This window comes from Mustelus asterias, chromosome 6, assembly GCF_964213995.1.
Source record: "Mustelus asterias chromosome 6, sMusAst1.hap1.1, whole genome shotgun sequence".
Lineage (NCBI taxonomy): Eukaryota > Metazoa > Chordata > Chondrichthyes > Carcharhiniformes > Triakidae > Mustelus > Mustelus asterias.
Window position 1 is genome coordinate 51,630,484 of NC_135806.1, and position 24,770 is coordinate 51,655,253.

Genomic DNA, 24,770 nt, shown 5'->3' on the forward strand with positions numbered 1-24,770 from the left:
TCCTGCTCTTCCAATGCTTGTGTGTCACTCTCATAGTTTTGGTCTCTTTCTCACCCTCCCCGAATATCAGGGGGCCAAACTGGGGGCACACCACCCCCTCCCATTACTAGTGAGGGTTAAGAATGATATTATTCAATTGTTGTAGAAAGGCTTGTTGCCTTGTGCAGGCCTGGGGCGAGAGTTGTCTATGCTGTGTGGACTGGCTGCTGGATGTAAGCCCCCAAGCTGTGCTGGAGAGTGAGTGAGAGAGATGCTTGCTGGCTGCCGGGGGGAAGCTGCAGCAGCTTCAGGACTCCGGCTCCGCCAGTAGGGGACGGAAGATGCCCAGTTTTTCCCCGAGCTGTTTCCAGTTGTTGTTTTGATCGTGCGGAGGCTGCCTTGCCTTGGCTGCTCACGCTCCGATCCGTCTTTTGTGCTTTTCCGCCCTGCCGATGGCCACCTCGGTGCAGGAGCACAGTGTGTCGCTGGTCTTTGTCAAGGAGGATCAGAAGGGAGGATTCCAGTTCTCCAACTCGCTGGACAGTCAGCAGCCGCTCAAACTGGAGGTGAAAGCGGAGGAGGAAGGAGCCGAGCTGCGTCTGATTGACGGTGAGTTTTATTTTTAGCTGCCGGGGGGATGCTGCGAGACTTGAGCCGCTCATGGCTTGGCTTCAGTTGGTGCGGCAGGGCAGCAGACCCAGCTCCCAATGTTAAACCATAAACCGAGACTGCAGTACACACTCACCCTGAGCCACAGCAGACTGCAACCTCTCACATCCCCACATCTACCCGCTCCATTTTATTTTCCACTCCAGGGTGGAGACTCCTGGCAGCAGCTGTTTCCCTCCTAACATTAAAAACGGGCTCAATATGAAGTTCAGAAAGTTCTCTCAATATCCAGTGGATTGACCGAAGTTATACCACCATATGCTGTGAGTTCAGGCAGGATGACTAGAGGGGCTCTAATACCCCAACTTTAATTTTTAAAATATACAACTGGTTCACTTGTGTCCTTTAACTGTTCTCCCAGGTCTGGTCTGTGCATGATTTCAGAAACCCAGCAATGTGGTTGGCTCTGGGGTGGTCTGCATACCCCTCACTGTTGTGTGTAAAGCTGTAATAGATGTAGGGGGTTTGAGAAGGTGAATGCTCACCTGATACCACTTGGCGTTGTGAAGTGGCAGTAATTGCAATAGCTTGGAGGGGTCACCAGAATGTATTGTAAAATACTCACAAGATCCCATTATAATTAAGGATGATGACAGGCAGACATCTCAGTTTTCTATGTATCCATCCCCTTCCTCCACACTTTATAGCATTGTTATTTCTTAAAGGATCCCAAAGATCCTTTTATTACTGTATGAACTACATTTCAAGTATAGAATCATCGAATCCCTACAATGCGGAAAGAGGCCATTTGGCCCATCGAGCCTGCACTGACAACAATCCCAGTGCAGGCTCTATCCCCGCAACCCCATGAATTTACCCTGCTAATCCCCCTGACACTAAAGGGCAATTTAGCATGACCAATCAACCTAACCCGCACATCTTTGGACTGTGGGAGGAACCCGGAGAAAACCCAAGCAGACACGGTGAGAATGTGCAATCTGCACACAGTCACCTGAAGCTGGGATTGATCCTGGGGCCCTGGCACTGTGAGGCAGCAGTGCTGGCACTGTGAGGCAGCAGTGCTGGCACTGTGAGGCAGCAGTGCTGGCACTGTGAGGCAGCAGTGCTGGCACTGTGAGGCAGCAGTGCTGGCACTGTGAGGCAGCAGTGCTGGCACTGTGAGGCAGCAGTGCTGGCACTGTGAGGCAGCAGTGCTGGCACTGTGAGGCAGCAGTGCTGGCACTGTGAGGCAGCAGTGCTGGCACTGTGAGGCAGCAGTGCTGGCACTGTGAGGCAGCAGTGCTGGCACTGTGAGGCAGCAGTGCTGGCACTGTGAGGCAGCAGTGCTGGCACTGTGAGGCAGCAGTGCTGGCACTGTGAGGCAGCAGTGCTGGCACTGTGCCCCCCTATTGATTAAGTATTAATCACTCTCTGTAACAAAACATTCCTGATAATATTGGTCCTGTAATTAACTTTTTACTGATTTGAACTTGCATTCCCTTGCCCTACTGCCTTGCTTTAAAGTAAAGTTCTGAATTTTCCTTTCCCATTGCCTTAACCTTCATAGAAACCTCAAGAAGACTGACTCACAGTTACCTTCTTTCCTGGCTGAACACAGGAGTTTGCATTTATATAGCATCTTTTTTAATAAAAAGAACCATCCTGAGGCACAGCACAGGCAAATTATCAAACAAAATTTGATACTAAAGGAAATGCTAGGGCAGATGACCAGAAGTTAGTCAATTAGTACAGAGCGTCTTGAAGGGAATTGAACCTGGGTCCCTGGCGCTGAGAGGCAGTAGTGCTTATCACGGTGCCACCCTGGCAAGTGGCATTTTGACCTTTATTTCAAAGGGGTTGGAGTTTAAAAATAGGGAGTATTTTTGTTGCAATTGTACAGGGTGTTGATGAGGCCTGACCTGGAATACTGTGTATAGTTTTGGTTCCCTTACCTAAAAAAGGATATAGTAACATTGGAGGCAGATGTAATAACATTGGAAGCAGTCCAAAGGAGATTTACCAGGCTAATTCCTGGGATGAGAAGGTTGACCTATCAAAAGAGGCTAAATAGGCTGGGTCTGTATTTCTTGGAGTTTAAAAGAGTGAGGGGTGACCTTATTCAAACATGTAAGGTCCTGAAGGGGTTGGACAGGGTAGATGGTGAGATGTTTTCACTAGTGGGAGAGTCTTGAACAAGGGGACATAGCTACAAGATAAAGGGCTGTTCATTTAAAACTGAGGTTTCAAAAAAATTTCTTCTCGGCGCAGAGGGTGGTGAATCTCTGGAATTCTCTGCCCCAAGGGGTAGTGGAGGTGGATAAATATTTGATAGATTGAAGAATAGAGGGCTATGGGGAAATGGCCAAGAAAAGGAGTTGAGGCCGGCATAGATCAGCCATGATCGTATTGAATGGCGGGGTAGGCTTGAAGGGCCTAGTGGCCTAATCCTGCTTCTATTTCTTGTGTTTCAGCACTAGGTGATGTTGCAAAAGTGGAAGTGGGCAGTTTTTGTGATGGAGAGGATATGGGATCAGAAACTCAGCTCAGCATCAAATAGGTGATCACATTTCAAGCCATCTGGTTCAATCTCAAATAATGACCAGGAAAAGGATGTAGATCTTCATCCAATACTGCATTTTGGACAAGTAATGCAACAAATCAGAGGCAGTGGGCAAGGGTGGTTTGAGAGGTAGAGGTGGTGGTGGGATTGTATAATTTTTGTGATTTCAAGAAGAAATTAGATATAGTTCTTGGGACTAAAGAGATCAAGGAGTATGGGGGAAGGCAGGATCAGGAAATTGAATTTGATGATCAAAATGAATGGCGGAGCAGGCTTGAAGGGCCAAATGGCCGACTCCTGCTTCTAGTTTCTGTGTTTCTATGAGTTAGAACTGGATATAATCGTCCTGTAGATGGGACCCGAGCTGTATTTCTGGATGATGTTGCCAAGAGGCTTCATGTAGATGAGAAAAAGGAGGAGGCCAAAGATAGATTCTTGGGGAACTCCAGAGTTTTAAGTTTATTTATTAGTGTCACAAGTAGGCTTACATTAACACTGCAATGAAGTTACTGTGAAAATCTCCTGGTGGCCACACTCCAGCACCTGTTCAGGTACACTGAGGGAGAATTCAGCATGGCCAATGCACCCAGAGATAACAGTGCAGAAACAGGAAAAGAAACTCTTGCACCTGATTCTCTAACTACGGCTGAATAGAAAGGAATGGAACCAGGTGTGGACAACCGTGTCAAAGTCTGCAGACAGGTCAAAAAGAATGAAGAGGGATTGTTTCCCAAGTTTTTCCAGGCTTTCCTTATAACTTGACTTTTGATACTGAGGATCAGCCTTGTGGCTCTTCTTTTCAAATCTTCCAGTGCTTGGTCGTTTCCCTCGTGTCTCAGTAACCGGAACTAAATTCACTTCTCGGGATGACTAGTTCGATTATGCTTCTTCTAACAACTTGTAGTCTGCTATTTTGGCTACATTGTTCAACATTCTGCTGGTGTTGTTCATGACTACTCTCATTGTTTGGCCATGTTTAGCATCAAGTCAATGAAGACCCCCAGGGCAGAATTTTACCGTCCTGCCCGCCACAGGAATCATAGTGGGTGGGACAAGGACCATGCAATGGTCCATTGACTTCGGGTGGGATTTTCCAGTCTTGGGGCGAGCGTGGCAGGAAAATCCCACCCCCAATCTCTATCTTGGCCATTTCAAAACCATTCATGAATCACATGTATTACTTATTTTCTCTTCCTATCGTTGTACATATAGCACTTTGGGGTGTTCCTAAGAAATGTGATGAGATATTTTATAAATATAAATATTCAATTGCATTATTATCATTTTGTTATAGATAGTGGTTATGGAAGTTCCAGGGATCAATTCCGCATCATTATTGTGTTGACATTCCAAGTGAATGAATACAGAAATATTTCACAGTTAGAGCCTGCTTTAGCAACTGACAGTTTAAAAGTCTGAAGGCTCAGTAAAAATACCCTGTATAATTAAAGTATGTTTTACTTAACAAAAATACTCTAATCACAAGTTAAACTCAGTGACAATACAATTCGTGTTGTGAAAACATATTATTTTAGCAGATCTTCCCCTTGATGTTAAATAAAATTTAATGGTATCTTTATGGAATAAATCAGATGCAGCCTGGATGATCCATCACAAACATTGATTTATTCCGAGGTCTCCCGTGTAGATCATCAGGCGGATCAAGAATCACTATTTATTTCCGTGAACCTTTTGGTTCCATTTCCACAGCTTTATTAATCCTGCTCTCCATTTGTAATTTCATAAGAACATGAGTAGGCCATTCGGCCTGTTGAGCCTGCTCTATCATTCATTGCAATCATGGCTGCTCGGACACTTCAATGCCTTTTACACACACTAACTCCACCACCCCTTACATTATTGTTAATCAGAGAATTATCAATCTCTACTTCAAACATACACAATGACTGAGCTTCCACAGCCCCCTGGGATAGAGAGGGGCAAAGAATTCCAAAGATTCACAACCCTCTGTGTGCAGAAATTTCTCCTCACCTTGGTCCTCAGTGGCAATCCCCTTATTTTGAGCTTATCTGCCCTGGTTCGAGATTCCCCAGCCAAGGGAAACATCTACCCTATTTCTTCCTTTAAGAATTTTGTAGGTTTCAATGAGATCACCTCTCATTCTTCGAAACTCTATAGAATACAGACCCAGTTTGCCCAGTCTCTCTTAAGACACTCCCGCCAACCCCGGAACCAGTCTGCTGAACCTCTTGTGGGCAATAATATCCTTTCTGAGGTAAGGGGACCAAAACTGCACACAGTACTCCAGGTACTGTCTAACTAAGCTTCTATACAATTGAAGCAAGACCTCCCTACTCCTGTACTCAAATCCTTTTGTGATAAAGGCTAACATGATGTGTGGGTTAGGTTGATTGGCCATGCTAAAATTGCCCCTTAGTGTCCTGGGATGCATAGATTAGAGGGGTTAGCGGGTAAAATATGTAGGGATATGGGTGTAGGGCCTGGGTGGGATTGTGGTTGGTGCAGACTCGATGGGCCGAATGGCCTCTTTCTGTACTGTAGGGTTCCTATGATTTCTATGATTCTATTGCCCTTCCTAATAACTTGCTGCACCTGCATGTTAGCCTTAAGTGACTTATGGACAAGGACACCCATGTCCCTTTGTACATCTACACGTTCTAATTTCTCACCATTTAGGAAATTCTCTGCACATCTGTTCCTTCTACTAAAGTGGATTATCTCTTAGTTTTCAACATTATATTCCATCTGCAATGCTTGTGCCCACTCACTAAGTCTGTCTAAATCCTCCTGTAGCTGCTTTACATCTTCCTCACAACACACATTCCGCCTAACTTTGTATCATCTGTGAACTTGGAAATGTTATGTTTGGGCCCCACATTCAAATCATTGATATATATGTATATTGTGAACAGTTGGGGCCCAAATACTGATCCCTGCATTACCACACTAGCCAAAGCTGCCAATGTGAGAATGACTCGGTTTATTCTCACTCTCTGCTTTCTGCCTGTTGGCCAGGATACTGCTTCCTATCCCATGCACTTGTATTTGCGAATCAACCTCGTGCGGGTGACTTTATCAAAAGCCTTCTGAAAGTCCAAATATACTACGTCCATCAACTCTCCTTTGTCAATTTTGTTAGTAACATCCTCAAAAAAACTCGCAACATGTTTGTCAAACATGATTTCCCATTTATAAATCCATGCTGACTATAGCGATCAGATCATGATTGTCCAGGTGTCTAGGTATCACATCCTTCATAATAGATTACAGCATTTTCCCTACGACTGATGTAAGGTTAACAGGTCTGTAGTTCCCTGTTTTCTCTCTCCCTCCCTTCTGAAATAGTGGGATGACATTTGCTATCTCCATTCTTCAGGAACCATTCCAGAATCTATGGAATTTTGGAAGATGGTCACCAATGCATCCACTATCTCTATAGCAACCTTTTTCTACACTCTGGGATGCGTAACATCAGGTCCTGGGGACTTATTAACTTCAATTCCGTTAATTTCTCCAATGCAACCTTCATACTTATACTAATTTCCTTCAACTCTGCATTTTCCTCTGTGAGATATCCTGTATCTTCCTTCATGAAAACAGACACAAAGTAATAATTTAGCTTATCTGCCATTTCTCTGTTCCTCATTATGAATTCTCCTGACTCTGCCTGTAATGTACCCACATTTGTCTGAGCCAAACGCTTCCTTTTTATACATCTATAGAACTTATACAGTCCGTTTCTATGTTTTTTTTCTAAATTGCATTCATATTATGTTCTCCCTCTTTATCAGTTTCTTGGCCTCCTTCTGCTGTATTCCAAAAAAAACCTCTCTCTCCTCAGGTTTACCACTATTGCTGGCAACTTTATAAGCCTTTTCTTTTAATCTTATACAATCCTTAACTTCCTTTGCCACCTACGGTTGACTGGCTTGTTTTAGGTTTTTGCATCTTGAAGGAATGTGTAGTAAACTATGTATTAGTTCTTTGAAGACTATCCATTGCCAATGCACAGTCATACATTTTAATGTAATTTCCCAATCTACCTCAGCGAATTTATGCCTCGTGTCTTCACAATTTCCTTTATTTAACTTCAACTCCCTGCCTTCAGATTGAACGTCCTCACTTTCAAACAAAGCTTTTCCTCTTCTGTATGGTTGTTTGGTTCCATCTGCATTGCTACAATTGTGCAGAGTGTCAAAAGGACAATGTGCCAGGTGTAGCAGACTCCTGTGTTTTGATGCAGATGAAGGCCAGAATTTGCTGCAGTGTCCCAGGAATGTGAGCCCCACTTTCCTACACCAGCTTGCAGCCACGTGTTGATCCTCCACTCCTAAACCTGTCCACTATGCAGCACAGGAACATCACCACCATTGAGGTCTTGTTTGCCAATCCTATGCCAAACTCTTCCTGCAAGATCTAAAACTTACTTCTTTGATTTGGTTTGTTATTGTCACATGTATTAGTATACAGTGAATAGTATTGTTTCTTGCGCGCTATACAGCCAAAACATACGATTCACAGAGTACATCGGGGAAAAAGAAAGGAGAAGGTGCAGAATGTGGTGTTAGAATCATAGCTAGGGTGTAGAGAAAGATCAGCTTAATATATTGTAGCTCCATTCAAAGATCTGATGGCAGCAGGAAAGAAACTGTTCTTGAGTTGGTTGGTACGTGTTTTCAGACTTTTGTATCTTTTTCTGACAGAAGAAAGTGGAAGAAAGGATGTCCGGATGCGTAGGGTCCTTGATTATGTTGGCTGCTTTTCTGAGGCAGCGGGAAACTTAGAGTCAGTGGATGGGAGGCTGGTTCGCATGATGGACTGGGCTACGTTCACAACCCTTTGTAGTTTCTTGCAGTCTTGATCAGAGGAGGAGCCATACCAATCTGTGAAATATCTGAAAAGAATGCTTTCTGTGGTGCCTCTAGAAATTGGTGAGAGTTGTAGCGGACATACCAAATTTCCTTAGCCTCCTGAGAAAGTAGAGGCGTTGCTGGGCTTTCTTAACTATAGCGTCAGTGTGGAGGGTTCATGGCAAGAGCAGGAGGCAACACCAATACATTCATCGATGTAACAGAAAAGGTTATGAGGCGGTGGGGGAGAGGGGGGAGGGTGGCGAGTAGGAGCCATTGTAGGTCAGAAAGCACAGGAGCTTGGCGTGTGAATGGAGCTTGGCGTGTGAATGGAGCTTGGCGTGTGAATGGAGCTTGGCGTGTGAATGGAGCTTGGCGTGTGAATGGAGCTTGGCGTGTGAATGGAGCTTGGCGTGTGAATGGAGCTTGGTGTGAGGATATTCATATTTGGATGAGTTCAAATGTTATAATGAATAGAAGAAATAGAAGAATATCCAAGTGTTCTGGTGACATCAGGTTGGGTGGTTCACTAAATAGTGTAGAAAGGGTGTAGGAAGTTGCAAAGGGGCAAGGATAGATTGTGAGAGTGAGCAAAACTGGCAGATGGAGTTCAGTATGGGGAAGCATGAAGTCATATACTTTGGACCTATGAAAGATAGATTGGAATATTTTCTGGATGGAAAGAAGCGGGGAACTGTGGAGGAGCCGGAATTTAGGGGTCATAGTAGAGAAATCACTAAAAGCTACTGGACAGACACAAAAAATTAAGTTAAAAGCTTACTGGAATATTTGATTTGATTTATTATTGTCACATGTATTAGTATACAGAGAAAAGTATTGTTTCCTGCACACTATACAGACAAAGCATACCGTTCGTAGAGAAGGAAATGAGTGCAGAATATAGTGTTACAGTCATAGCTAGGGTGTAGAGAAAGATGAAGGGATATCATGTTACAGATGCTTAAAGCTCTGGTTAGACCCTACTTAGAGCACCCAGTTCAGTTTAAGGGACACCGCACCTCAAGAAGGACATATGGGTGTTGGAGGGGGTGCAGGACAGGTTCACCAGAAAGATACCTGGGCTAAAAGGACAATGTGCATAGTCTATGCTTGTATTCCTCGAGTACAAAGGATTAAAGGGTGTTTAAGATAACCGGAGGACTTCATAGGGTAGAAAGAGAGAAGCTATTTTGTTTGGGGGAGCTTGAATCACGTAGTCCCAACCTTAAAACTGGTACCAGCTCTCAGGTGTGGCAGCAAGGTAGCACAGTGGTTAGCACTGCTGGTTCACAGCGCCAGGGACCCGGGTTCAATTCCCAGCTTGGGTTACTGTCAGTGTGGAGTTTGCACGTTCTCCCCGTGTCTACATGGGTTTCCTCTGGGTGCTCTGGTTTCCTCCCACATTCTGAAAGGCGTGCTGGTTAGGTGCATTGACCCGAGCAGGCGCCGGACTGTGGCAATGAGGGGAATTTCACAGTAACCTCATTGCAGTGTTAATATAAGCCTTACTTGTGACTAATAAATAACATTTTAACTTTGGGTAGCTCCTCTTCAAACACAGAGGTAGAGTAGAAATCTGAACCTCTTTCTTGCTGCCATCTCCTCCCCACCACCAAAAACAGATCTGGAGGGATGTGAAAATTTTTAAATGGAGAGTGATAGATTAGGAAAGTGGGTCAAAGGTTATGAAACCAAGTTGGGTAAATGGAACTAAAATAGAAATCAGTCATGAATGAACTGAATGGTGGACAGATTTGATAAGCGGAATTGTCTACTTTTTTTATTCATTCGTGGGACATGGGCGTCGCTGGCTGGCCAGCATTTGTTGTCCATCTCTAGTTGTCCAAGGACAGTTGTGGGAGTCACATAGACATAGAATCCTACAATGCAGAAGGAGGCCATTTGGCCCATCGAGTCTGCATCGACCACAATCCTACCTTTGCCCTATCCCCATAACCACATGTATTTACCCTAGCTCGTTCCCCTGATATGAAGGGCGCAATTTAGCATGGCCAATCCACCTAACCCACACATCTTTGGACTGTGGGAGGAAACGGAGCACCCGAAGGAAACCCACGCAGACACAGGGAGAATGTGCAAACTCCTCACAGTGACCCAAGCTGGAAATCGAACCCGGTCCCTGGCGCTGTGAGGCAGTAGTGCTAACCACTGTGCCACCGTGCCGTCCAACAGACCAGGTAAAGACGGCAGATTTCCTCCCCGAAAGGACATTAGTGAACCAGATGGGTTTTTACAACAATTGGCAATGGTTTCATGGTCATCAGTAGATTCTTAACTTCAGATTTTTTTTATTGAATTCAGATTCCACCATTTACCGTGGCAAAATTCAAACCGGGGTCCTTGGAACATTAGCTGAGTTTCTGGATTAATAGTCTCGCTATTAATACCACTAGGCCATTGTTTCTCTAATGTCACTGCCAATCTTCTGCTCTGCTGTTGCATCAGAGTCCTTCAGAATTTACATCCATGATCAGCCAGCAAGGACAATACAGTTTTTGACACAATAGTTAGTTTTCTTTTAATTATCCCTCCACTTATCTTGTTTGGTATACATTAAAACTGTTTACATAAAATTGCTAACATCAGATTCTTTCTTTACAAGTTTCCATGTGCTGATGAAATAGTTGAAATTATTTAACCAGCAATTAAGGTGCTTTTTGTATGATTGATAGGAACATAGGAATTATGAGCAAAAGTAGGTGAATTCAGCCCTTCCAGCCTGCTCTGCCATTCAGTCAGATCATGGCTAATCTCTCCCTGCTCTCAAATCCACCTCCCCACCTGTTCCGCATATCCCCTTATCCCTTTTTAAAATTAGAAATACATCTATCTCATGACAATATAATTTAAGGTGTGTTGACAGTTTTGATTGAACTGACCTCTGGCGAAAAGACCACACAGCTCACAAATAAATCACTGCCCGATAGTGCATGTAAATTAGCTGATCTATTTCTAGGCTTTGCCAGCAACATGTAGGTGGAAGTAGCCATTTCCTGCTTGCTTGAGGAACTTGACTTCCAATTTTGGGATCTTGATGACTGGTAGATAATCGTTTCTGTGCCATTCATTTAAAATTAAACAACCTTAGTAGTCAAAATAAAATGGATTCGACTAGAAAATTCAAGGTGATTGTGATTAGCTGCTCTTGTGTTGGAATTAGATCAGCTAACTTAGTAATTATTTTTGAGAATGTATATGATCGACGTCTTATAAAACAGTTTCTCCAAGATCAGCAGCACTTCCTGCCATTTTTATTCTGTGGTCTTCCAACTTGGTATTTTGGGGTTTTCAGAGGCAAAACTCACCCTGGATTTTAAACTCTTAGTGGTGAGATGTGTCCATGCAGGGCATGTCTATGATCCTCTACCTGTTTTTATGTGTTCTCTTATTTATTTTAACTGGAAGAGAGGGTGATGCCATCTCCAGGATTCAGTATGACAAGAGCGAAGGAGTCAAAGTCCCTGTTGTAATCCTAGAGGATTGATTGAATTTTCTATCAATTTGTGTTCATAGTCTGAATGTGATCCAATTAAACCACAGTAACTGAGTAACACAAAATGAGAATAGTTGTTCTTTAGGATGACACCAGTAGATTAATCAGCAGTGACGGTGAGTATGAAAGATTGTGCATAAAACTTACCTAAATGAAGCATAAGTCCTTTGCAGTTTATTGTCTAAGTACGCATGTACAAGAGGCACAAGCAGGGTTCTGTTCTTCAGCAGCAGATACCATTTTTCTGGTGTTACAAAAATGAGCATTCAGAGAGAGTGAGAAGATTTGTGAACCTTCAAGATAATAAAAATTTCAATATTTTCCCAACCGGTGGTACCTCACACCTCATTGTACAGACAAGCTCCTTGTAATCACAAAAACCAGGAGACTCGCATATCGAAACTCATCAGGGCAAATTTTCCTGTTCCGCCCACCACAGGAATCGTAGTGGGCGAGGGGTGGATCATGGAAAGGTCCGTTGACCTCGGGCGAGATATTCCGGTTTCGGGACGAGCGCAGCCGGAAAATCCTGCTCATTATGTTTGCAAACTTGTATCATACCTGGGACTGTCTAGGCCCATTTCAAAAGGGAGCCAAAGGGATGTCATTTTCATCTGATAAGTTCACCTTGCTAGCAGAGTCATTGGGTCTGCCCAGTCAATGGCTTTCTGACACCAGACCCTCAATATGGATAGTATCATAGAATCATAGAAACCCTACAGTGCAGAAGGAGGCCATTCGGCCCATCGAGTCTGCACCGACCACAATCCCACCCAGGCCCTACCCCCACATATTTACCCGCTAATCCCTCTAACCTATGCATCCCAGGACTCTAAGGGGCAATTTTTTAACCTGGCCAATCAACCTAACCCGCACATCTTTGGACTGTGGGAGGAAACCGGAGCACCCGGAGGAAACCCACGCAGACACGAGGAGAATGTGCAAACTCCACACAGACAGTGACCCGAGCCGGGAATCGAACCCGGGACCCTGGAGCTGTGAAGCAGCAGTGCTAACCACTGTGCTACCGTGCCGCCCGTAAGTTGTTGACAGTAACTCTGTCAACAACTAAGGACTGGGACATTATCAATCCTGAAATAAAAACCAGTTCCAGACACTGGATAAACACCTGTTTTGAAAGTCCTTGTGGAGAAAGAAGGTCTCATGACTCAAGTGGCCATTTTGAAATCTCTTTATGCCTTTGAGAATTGAGAAATCCTCAGATTGCTAATTTAACATCAACTGGAAAGGACTTCAACAGCCCAGCTGAGCAAGCAGTGGGTTACCACCTCTCAACTCCACCGAGTCTGCTTGAATTTAAAACTCTGGTCAATGTCTGTCCAGCAGTCTTAAGCACAGAAAGCCCATCGTACTGCAGTATCATTTTTTTGAAAGATTTCCGTCTTATCTCCAACCAGAAACTCATTGGAACTGAACGCTGCCACAAAGGAAACACCCTCAGGCTTTGACATCTTGGAATCTGGAAATCACGTCAACTAATATTTGTTTCTGTGGTTCCTGTACTGTAAAACTCCTTTTTCTATCCTGTGTGTATACGCGTTTGTATGGCAGGAGGTTGCGGACATCCCTTCCCCAGTTTTTTAAATGTGAAATGAAGTAACCCAAGTTAATCGCGAGAGTTTGCTGCAGGTTATCAATGAATTGGATCATGCAAAGCGAGAGATTGGGAAACCATTCCACTGCATACTTCACATATAATTCAAAACACCTTCTGCTTCTGGACAGGTGATGAGAAGAATTCAGTGCAGATTGCCTATCTCTCTCTTGTCTGTAACAGTTGTACAGAGCGGCTGTCGTCACCAAGTTCCTGTACTGCAACGAAACCTCGGCTGTGTAGCAGCGACACACGAACACTAGAGACAATCTATCCGCCGCATCCTCCGGATTTAGTGGGTGGGACCTTTGAACAAATGCTGGTGTCATTCTTGACGTCAGGTCCACAAGCATTCTGGAAAATCAATTGAGGTGGACTGGAAGCTGTCCCAGTGGCTGAAAACCATCATCCCTACCAGGTCTGATTCTCAAAACCCTGGGGAGGACAAAGAAAATGTTTTGAAGATACTGTGAAGCCCTCCTTGTAGTGTGGCAGCATTGACATTAATTAGTGGGAAATGCTTGCTACAAGTCCTTAAAATGGGCACAACGTGTCCATCAAGCAGCATTGTACTTTGAGTTTCAACACCCTAATGGTGAGACAGTGTGACAGCAGAAAAGGAAGAAAAAAAAAAGGTGGGCAGCACGGTGCCTTTAGTGATGAGCACTGCTGCCTCACAGTGACAGGGACTCGGGTTCAATTCCAGCCTCGGCTCACCATCTGTGTGGAGTTTGTACATTCTCCCCGTGTCTGTGTGGGTTTCCTCTGGGTGTTCCGGTTTCCTCCCACACTCCAAAGATGTGTGGGTTAGGTTGATTGGCCCCCATGTCGGGGATTAGGATGTAAATGTGTGGTGTTATGGGGATAGGGGATATGTAGGGTTACGGGGATAGGAGATATATAAAGTTACGGGGATAGAACAGGACCTGGGTGGGATTGTTGTCGGTGCAGGCTTGATGGGCCAAATGGCCTCCTTCTGCACTGTAGATTCTATGAAATCTTGCACTGCAAATCCCACTACCTCATGAGATGTCCTGTCCCATGTGTCCAAAGATCTGTGGGTCAAGAGTTCACTCACATGAAGACCCATGGCAGAAACTCATGAAATGAGTAGATACCATTCTGAAATCGAGGGACAGCCACAAACAATGCTATTCATGGTGGAGTGTGATGTACTGGTTTTCTGTCTTGTCGGTGTTGATTGGAAAGAGCTGAAGTGTGTGAATAATGGTAAGATAAATCAATTTGTTTTAAATAAATTAATTAACAGGTTATGCGACAAGTGTAGCAATGATGTAGTCAACTCAAAATAAAATGGATGTCTGAATGGATATCTACATTGCATTTTCAGCAATGTTGTCAGGAAATTCTGGCATGGGCATCACTGCCTCCTTTTAACACTTAATACAATAAAATGGTTTTATTGCGAAGAATGCTAAAAGATACCATCGATTAATAGGTGAAAATCCTCAGAAAATTGTGATCGATTTTCCGAACTCACTATAGTGTTTTAAAATTTTTTATTCCTGAAGAGTTACAGAGCCCATGTGCAGAGTGGACAGGGCAAGCCCTTAATTCATCACCTTGCTTGTTCCAAAAACCAATTCAAATTCAAATTGAATCTAATTAATGGTGCCCACAAGAGAGACATACTAGATCCAAGCTGACAAGACAGGCATTATACCTGATCCTACGATTGATCTTAGCTAAAAGGCTGAGAAATGGTGTCTGTGCCAATTAATTTAAGTTGTTTTGGGGCTTTTTTTTAACCATTTGCTTACAATAGCATTGGTCGCCTGTTAACAAAGCAATTAAACATTGAACTGCTTAACTCTAAGTGTTATTGTAGAATAGCTGGAAATCTGGGAGGAGGGGGGATACAAAGTCAAGAAAGCAGAGGATAATACAATGAAATTATTGAGGATGGAAAGGAAGATGAATAAAAATAAGTGCAGGTTAATTTGACAATTAATCCCGAATATTCCTATCTTTGATTCCATTGCCAAGAAAAGTAGAGTAAAATGTGCTAAGATTTGTGAAGAATATGTTCAGCCCCTGGGTGCACTTAATTGCGTTGCTTTAAGAGGCAACTAGTTTGTGAGATCCATGGAGGGAATTGTTAGTAATTTAAATGTGAAGCTAGGCTGTACCATGTTTTTTTCATTAGAAGTGAACTGAGACAAACCTGACTCCAATTGCAATGGAAACTACATTTTGCAAGTTCGTTCATGAGTACAGGTCTTGCTTTATTTGGCTTGAGGAATGTGGCCCAAGGCTAACTGTAATCAAAATAATGTTTTATTGAACATGAGGTGGATAATCTTCCTTGATGATCATTTTCCTTTCATGGTGGGATGAGCTTATTGGCAGCAGTTTAATATTTGGTCACAGAGGCAGGCAAATGTACAATCTACATTCACCCTCAGCCCATCCAGATTATGTCACACTTGGCTTTCACATAACACAAACATCTGCCAATATTCTGAACTGTGGCACAAAAGAAGCTTTGAATTTGTAATTCTGATGCCCAAGAAACTGAACGAGGACTGTAGTTTAGGCATATACATATACAGTCTTCCATTGATAAGGCAACTTAAAACATCTCTCAGAAACAACTAAAAATACTTCAATACATTGAATGAATTTGAAATGCAGTCACTGTTGTTCTGCAACAAATGCAGCAGAACATGTTCACACACTATGGACCCACAACAGATTGATTTTGGTGATCTTGGTTGAAAGGAAGAATATTTTTATTCATTTATGGGATGTGGATGTTGCTGGCTGGACCAGCATTTATTGCCCATCTTAATTGTCCTTGATTCGAGTGGCTTGCTAGGCCATTTCAGAGGGTGTTTTAAGAGTCAACCACATTGCTGTGGATCTGGAGTCACATATAGGCCAGGTATGGGTGACGGATTTCTTTCTGTAAAAGGCATTAGTGAACCAGATGGCTTTTTGTGACAATCGACAATGGTGTCATGGCTATCATTTGGCTCTTAATTCCAGAGTTTCATTGGATTCAGATTTCACCATCTGTCATGGTGGGATTCAAACCTGGTTCCCCAGATGTCTGGATTATTAGTCCAGTGACAATACCACTATGCTACCACTCTTCATCGTCAAGTAGTGCCTTGGGACAATTACCTCATGCTTAGATTGTATGCTGTGATCCTAAGGTCTTGAAGCCACACGACCCTATAACTGATGGTAGCACACCCACATTAACTTCATGTGGCTGGATGAGCGAATGCATGGGCTCGCCGTCCAATAATCTTAGTGGGAGGTCGACTCGCTTGGATCTCTGGAAACAGGGAAACCAGCCCAGACTGGTTTTGCAGAGCTCGGGTGACGAGCGGTTTACCTGTTGGCTCCTCTTGCGCCCAGCCATCACCTCATACTGGGCTCTGCCAGTTCAGGCCTAACACATCTTTCACATGGTCCAGATTTTAATATTTAATTCGCTGTGTGCCTCCAGCTATCTATTTGGAAGACCCGAGCAAGATGCCGATGGCCAATGCGATGACAGAAACAGGGCAATAAGTTCTTCCATGCCATTTCCAACTCTCTAATGTCTCTATTCTGCCAGGTAGGAGGCCTCAAAGTTAAACCCATTGTCACTAACTGAGTTAAACTCAAAAATTATTTGTAATTCATTGCAGCTTCTGATGAAAAATGTACTGGTGATCGACTAATAAGCTGCTATTAGCATCAACTAATCAATTCTTATGAGGCTGCCTGATTCACTGATAACTGGCACTTCTCTTCCAAGTAGTTTGTCTGAGCTTGTATTCGAGTTAAGCTGGTGTTCACTCAAGGTATACTTTCCCCCAGAGGTCAGTCTTTCTGTTAATTTCTGCCAGACTGAGACAGTGAAAGCTAGGCCAGCCAGGAGTCTTGCGATCTGGACTATAAAACAATGCTTGATGAAAACTCCTGGCTTCAAAATAGATAAAATCTGAAATACATAAAATCTTTTTTAATGTCAGCTCTGATTGGGGTGATTTAAACAATAAAGTTCAATTTCAGATGCCAGTTCTTCAGTTATATTTAGTGAATTTTTCACCCTGTTAAAGTTAAGTGATACCAGAAAATGAAACACTTTCCAATGTTGGGTTCTGTGGCAGGAAGGAGCACTCTCAGGTCAGATAGCGAATGAACTGGATGGGAAGTAAAAATCTTGAGACAGATTTACAAAACCATAAACCTAATATGGGGTCACAAGACTCAAGAACAGCTTCTTCCCTGCGGTCCTCAGACTTTTGAATGGTCCTATCACACATTAAGCTGATCTTTCTCTTCACCCTACCTGTGACTGCAACACTATATTCTGCACCCTATCCTTTTCCTTTTCCCCTCTGTACTTCATGAATGGTATGTTTTGCCTGTATAGCGCACACTACTTTTCACTGTGTCCCAATACATGTGACAAATCAGTTCAAGTGGAACTCTGCATGTCCTAATTTCATATCCACAATTTAAGTGCAGTAGTTAACAGACCGAACAAGCTGTTCTGTACTTTAATCCTAATTTCTCCTGCTCTTCTTACTCAGGCTGACGTTTTCACTATCGTTATTGACAGGAAGAATTTTCATTAATGTTCTTGTTAACTATTTTGTTCATCAATTTCCCCTACTTCCGGTTTTCTCCTGTACTGGTTCCTTGGTGAGTTATAGTCTTGCGGATATTTAGTGCTCCCCCATCAAGTACGCACTCCGCGTGTGTAAGACTAAAGCGTTCAGCTGTAAGATGAGTGTCACGGCTGAACCTGCTTCCTGATCCTCACCCAATATTCATGCGCTGGTGTCAACAATAGGTACTAATCACCCACAGGCTGAGCTTCCCTCCCTAATTCAAGGATACGAAAGCCAATTTTAGCATCTTTAATGCTATCTCAACTAATCAGCTTAACCAACAGTGTACTTTGAACTGGGGACATTGCTGATCTCTTGGTTATTCGCAAGTTGGTTTTGCTTGTTGGCCCATAGTGTAGGCTTCTTAATTTGGGGTTCTCCTGGTCATAATAATTACTATGCCAGATGGCGTACTGAACTGCAAAGTCATCGGGAAGCTCTATTAATCTGTATTAACTGAAGCTACCAGGAGCATAGCTGAAACCAATAAACAGCTGTTCATTTTCAGTTATAGAATTGGCATATATGATATTTTCAGTATTGTGTTTTTACACATTAACTTGTACAATTAATGCAACATTTTCACACACATTCCGCCAGATGGTTCCTTTAGAATTTTTAAAGGAATTTTGATAGGGCAATGCCTCTTCACTAGAGTGTGAAGAGATTGGGCTGTATCATGTGGAGAGTCTATAGGCAAAAGCTGTAAATTGCTATGTTATTTTAGTCCTGAGGAATTTTAATGATGCATAGTGTGACAACAGGCTGTTGAATTCTGAATGATGGTTTGTTAGCCAGATTTCCTCAGTTATTTGTCATGTGTGTGGAAACACACAGCTGCCAGGCTGTCACGGGGAACTGTGTGGTGTCTATGAATTAGGAAGCATAAGGACCATCAGATCAGCTTGGTTCAATCAGTCATAGAATCTGAGATTTGCCGCGAAAAGACCAGTGAAAAGTTCAAGTGAAGGAATATCTCCTCCTCTCCTGATGATGGACTAAGAAATTTTAAAGATTCTATGTAATCTATAGATATATGCGAATATGTTTTTTTTATTAGTGTCTCAAGTAGGCTTACATTAACACTGCAGTGAAGTCACTGTGAAAATCCCCTAATCACTACACTCCGGCGCCTGTTCAGGTACCCTGAGGGAAAATTCAGCATGACCAATGCATCTAACCCGCACGTCTTTTGGACTGTGGGAGGAAACCCACGCAGACACGAGGAAAACGTGCAAACTCCACACAGTGACCCAAGCCGGGAATCGAACCCGGGTCCCTGGTGCTGTGAGGCAGCAGTGCTAACCACTGTGCCACCCCATAGCTGGTGTGTTTGCAGAGTATAATTTTTAACCAAGCCAGCTGCAATATAAAATGAATATTTCCAGCTACAATCTGCAATTCCCACATTCTGTGAATGTATTTTTTTAAGCCACTGGTTTTGTTCTCCTTTTAAAGGTGGAAGCACCTTCTCTACGTATACCTTATTCGCCCCCCTTATAATCTTAAAGACTGCTAACTAGTCATTCCCCTCAGCCATATCTTTTCTATAGTAATTTCAGGACTATCTATTTCTTGCCTTATTTAAAACATGCTAACGGAGTCTTACAAATCTTGTAAGATTTAATGTTATTTTGACTCCAGAGCTACACCAGCTGAGCCAGGATGTCACTGGTGGCCAGAAATAACGCCTCATGTACACGTGGAAACAATGATTCCAAAACATCCGCAAGCTCGGAATTACACATGAAGACAACACAAATGCTGGTTTACCATTCAGGAACAGGTTTTAAGAACACTGCGATTGCTTTTGTGGAAGGAACAGAACATAGCTGACACAGTCATAAATTTAAGAACTTGAATGTACAGCTGGAATCATAGCACAAGATGCAAACTAAATGGTAGCCAAGGATCTGTTTTGATATAAGATTTCTTTTCTTTCAGGAAATGGAGTCTGTGTATTCAAATGTTCCATGAACCGTGAGACAGAAAGCTGTCGTGTGGGGAAACAAGCCTTTCTCATTACAGTGGGATACAGCAGTGTGCTGCTTCAGTTTAAATCACTTAATGGTGAGTATTGATCAGGACCGTGCCCTCTCCACTCTGACATTACTCTGGGATGGATGCCATCCCTATGAGACAGCATTTTAGTTCCAGGGTCCTGATCCTGACGCTGGGCTGAACTCTGGGTCGGGAACCATCAAGTGGCCATGGTGGGATCCTGGAGGAGATGGAACATAGAACAGTACAGCACAGAACAGGCCCTTCGGCCCACGATGTTGTGCCGAGCTTTATCTGAAACCAAGATCAAGCTATCCCACTCCCTATCATCCTGGTGTGCTCCATGTGCCTATCCAATAACCGCTTAAATGTTCCTAAAGTGTCTGACTCCACTATCACTGCAGGCAGTCCATTCCACACCCCAACCACTCTCTGCGTAAAGAACCTACCTCTGATATCCTTCCTATATCTCCCACCATGAACCCTATAGTTATGCCCCCTTGTAATAGCTCCATCCACCCAAGGAAATAGTCTTTGAACGTTCACTCTATCTATCCCCTTCACCATTTTATAAACCTCTATTAAGTCTCCCCTCAGCCTCCTCCACTCCAGAGAGAACAGCCCTAGCTCCCTCAACCTTTCCTCCAAACCAGGCAGCATCCTGGTAAATCTCCTCTGCACTTTTTCCAGCGCTTCCACATCCTTCTTATAGTGAGGCGACCAGAACTGCACACAATATTCCAAATGTGGTCTCACCAAGGTCCTGTACAGTTGCAGCATAACCCCACGGCTCTTAAACTCCAACCCCCTGTTAATAAAAGCTAACACTATAGGCCGCCTTCACAGCTCTATCCACTTGAGTGGCAACCTTTAGAGATCTGTGGATATGGACCCCAAGATCTCTCTGATCTTCCACAGTCTTCAGGACCCTACCTTTGACCCTGTAATCTACATTTAAATTAGTCCTACCAAAATGAATCACCTCACATTTATCAGGGTTAAACGCCATTTGCCATTTTTCAGCCCAGCTTTGCATCCTATCTATGTCTCTTTGCAGCCTACAACAGCCCTCCACCTCATCCACTACTCCACCAATCTTGGTGTCATCAGCAAATTTACTGATCCACCCTTCAGCCCCCTCCTCTAAGTCATTAATAAAAATCACAAAGAGCAGAGGACCAAGCACTGATCCCCGTGGCACTCCGCTAGCAACCTGCCTCCAATCCGAAAATTTTCCATCCACCACCACCCTCTGTCTTCGATCAGATAGCCAGTTATCTATCCAATCTGCCAACTTTCCCTCTATCCCACACCTCCTTACTTTCATCATAAGCCGACCATGGGGGACCTTATCAAACGCCTTACTAAAATCCATGTATATGACATCAACTGCCCTACCTTCATCAACACACTTAGTTACCTCCTCAAAAAATTCTATCAAATTTGTGAGGCACGACTTGCCCTTCACGAATCCGTGCTGACTATCCCCGATTAATCCGCATCTTTCTAAATGGTCGTAAATCCCATCCCTAAGGACCTTTTCCATCAATTTACCAACCACCGAAGTAAGACTAACCGGTCTATAATTACCAGGGTCATTTCTATTCCCTTTCTTAAACAGAGGAACAACATTCGCCACTCTCCAGTCCTCTGGCACCATCCCCGTGGACAGTGAGGACCCAAAGATCAAAGCCAAAGGCTCTGCAATCTCATCCCTTGCCTCCCACAGAATCCTAGGATATATTTCATCAGGCCTAGGGGACTTATCGACCTTCAGTTTATTCAAAACTGCCAGTACATCCTCCCTCCAAACAACTATTTCCTCCAGCCTATTAGCCTGTTACACCTTCTTCTCTTCCTCAAAAACATGGCCCCTCTCCTTGTGAACACTGAAGAAAAGTATTCATTCATCACCTCGCCTATCTCTACTGACTCCATACACAAGTTCCCACTACTGTCCTTGACCGGCCCTAACCTCACCCTGGTCATTCTTTTATTCCTCACATAAGAGTAAAAAACCTTGGGGTTTTCCTTGATCCGACCCACCAAGGACTTCTCATGTCCCCTCCTAGCTCTCCTAAGCCCCTTTTTCAGCTCATTCCTTGCTAACTTGTAACCCTCAATCGAGCCATCTGAACCTTGTTTCCTCATCCCTACATAAGCTTCCCTCTTCCTTTTCACAAGACATTCCACTTCTTTCGTGAACCATGGTTCCCTCACTCGGCTATTTCCTCCCTGCCTGACAGGGACATACCTATCAAGGACACCCAGTATTTGTTCCTTGAAAAAGTTCCACTTTTCATGAGTGCCTTTCCCTGACAGTTTCTGTTCCCATCTTATGCCCCTTAATTCTTGCCTAATCGCATCATAATTACCTCTCCCCCAATTGTAAACCTTGTCCTGCCGTACGGCCCTATCCCTCTCCATTGCAATAACAAAAGACACCGAATTGCGGTCACTATCTCCAAAGTGCTCTCCCACAACCAAATCTAACACTTGGCCCGGTTCATTTCCCAGTACCAAATCCAATGTGACCTCACCTCTTGTCGGCCTATCCACATATTGTGTCAGGAAACCCTCCTGCACACCCTGCACAAAAACTGCCCCATCCGAACTATTTGACCTACAAAGGTTCCAATCAATATTTGGAAAGTTAAAGTCCCCCATGACAACTACCCTGTGACCCCCACACATATCCATAATCTGCTTAGCAATTTCTTCCTCCACATCTCTATTACTATTTGGGGCCTATAGTAAATTCCTAACAACGTGACCGCTCCTTTCCTATTTCTAACTTCAGCCCATATTACCTCAGTGTGCAGATCCCCCTCGAAGTGCCTTTCCACAGCCGTTAGACTATCCTTGATTAACAATGCCACTCCTCCACCTCTTTTACCAGCTTCCCTACACTTACTGAAACATCTATACCCCGGAACGTCCAACAACCATTCCTGTCCTTGTTCTACCCACGTCTCCGTAATGGCCACAACATCGTAGTCCCAAGTACCAATCCACGCCCCAAGTTCATCTACTTTGTTCCGGATGCTCCTTGCATTGAAGTAGACACACTTCAACCCACGTTCCTGTCTACCGGTACCTACCCTTGACCTTGAAAGCTTCCCCAATACCTCACCACCCTCAACACTGACTTCTGGACTACAACTCCTTTTCCCACTCCCCTGACAAATTAGTTTAAACCCCCCTGAAGAGACGTAGCAAATTTCCCTCCCAGGATATTGGTGCCCCTCTGGTTCAGGTGCACCCCGTCCTGTTTGTACAGGTCCCACCTTCCCCAGAATGTGTTCCAATTATCCACGTATCTGAAACCAACCAACCCTCCCTCCTATACCATCCCTGCAACCACATGTTTAACTGCACTCTCTCCCTGTTCCTCAACTCGCTATCACGTGGCACCGGTAACGGTGAGAAGGTGGCCAATTTTCAGACGTCGCCTCCCTAAAAATAGTCAGGAGACTTTGAACATGCTGGTGGATTCACCTCCAAACCCGCCTCTGTTTTAGGATGTAAATCCAGCCAATAATATCTAGGTGTGATGGAATAACCTGAATCTACATATCCTCCAGTGAGTTATTTTACAGCCATGCTGAATTGTTTGGTGCTCACAATGCTCCCATTCTTGGATTCAATCTAAAACCTTCCTATCTGTGCCGCATTAAACAATATATTTACCCAGTCGGGGCATCATGGGAACCAGAACAGTTGACCTTTGAAAATTTGGTTAAGTGATACAGCACTTGTGGTCCTGGAGCTGTTCAGACTCATATAAGAATTGTTCTTGAATGACATTCCCCTCAATATCGGGCCATCCTACTAATCCTGACCAAATGACAGAGGGACTTGGGACATAGCAAGTTCCAGAGGCAGAAAAGAAAAATGGTAGCACTCTGAGCAACCAGCAGCCTTTCCCTGACAGCTGCTTCCCAGCATTTAACCTGTGTTCTTTTTGTGTTTCCAGAGTAATGGTCTACTGTGTGTTGGAAATGCTAAAAATAAATCAAATGACCAGAGAGTCGGTGCAGATTTGATAGGCCGAATGGCCTCCTTCTGCACTGTAGGGATTCTATGATTGGCCCTGCACCATGGTGTAAGATGCAACCAGTATTAAGAAGTCATTGGCCCATAACTTCTGGCTCTCTCACATCACCCATTCACCGAACTCATCTTGTTGATGTGACCCAACTCCTGTTTCTGCTCCCTCCACCCTTGTGAGTAAACATGTGAAAACTGAAGCTATGCTTTCGGAGGTTGTCATTGAGGGCAACATTTGGTGAGAAATAGGAGACAGCCAAGGATAGATCCTTGGGACACCAGAGATAATGGTATGGGAGTGGAAGAGACGCCATTAATGGGGATTCTCTGGCTATTGTTAGTTAGATCAGAATGAAAACAAACATGTGCAATCCGGATGATGGTGGAGAGGCTTTGGAGGAGAACAATGTAGATGACCGTGTCAAAGGCTGCAGACAGGTTGAGAAGGATGCAGAGGGATGGTTTCCCTTTTTTGCAGTCACGCAAGATGTCACTGGTGTTTGGTGAGAGCTGTTTTGGTACTGTGGTACTAAACTGTTGACCAGCGAACCTCTCTCCCTGACTCTCCTGTTAATTGATATTGCCAATAAGGTCTCTCCTCAGGTACCATCCCTCTTTCCTTCAAATCTGTCATCATCATCCCTTAAAAAAACCTTGACTACTTCATCTTTGCAAACTGCTGCCCTGCTTTCAAGCCATTTCCCTCTCCAAAGTCCTTCAACGTGTTGTTGCCTCTCAAATCCATGCCCATCTTTCCTGAATTCCATGTTTGAATCCCTTCAAGTAGGTATCCACCCTGCCACAGTACCAAAACAGCTCTCACCAAACAACAGTGACATCTTATGTGACTGCAAAGAAGGGAAACCATCCCTTTGCTACCTTCTCAACCTGTCTGCAGCCTTTGACACGATCATCTACATTGTTCTCCTCCAAAGCTTCTCCACCATCATCCGGATTGCACATGTTTGTTTTCATT

At 43.8% G+C, this 24,770-nt stretch overlaps 1 protein-coding gene and 1 non-coding gene across 2 annotated transcripts in view; one reads left to right on the forward strand and one right to left on the reverse strand.

Annotated features, from left to right (window-relative positions):
- Positions 1-342: 342 nt before the first annotated feature.
- Positions 343-24,770, forward strand: part of carm1l (coactivator-associated arginine methyltransferase 1, like) — a 124,935-nt gene continuing 100,507 nt past the window's right edge. The window contains exons 1-2 of the mRNA XM_078214302.1: positions 343-588; positions 19,688-19,813. Of these exons, the coding sequence (XP_078070428.1) occupies positions 432-588; positions 19,688-19,813 (283 nt within the window). The 5' untranslated portion in view covers positions 343-431. The remainder of the gene's footprint in view (positions 589-19,687; positions 19,814-24,770) is intronic.
- Positions 14,639-14,835, reverse strand: LOC144495441 (U2 spliceosomal RNA). Its single transcript, XR_013498273.1, has one exon. It is a non-coding gene; the product is annotated as a U2 spliceosomal RNA (small nuclear RNA).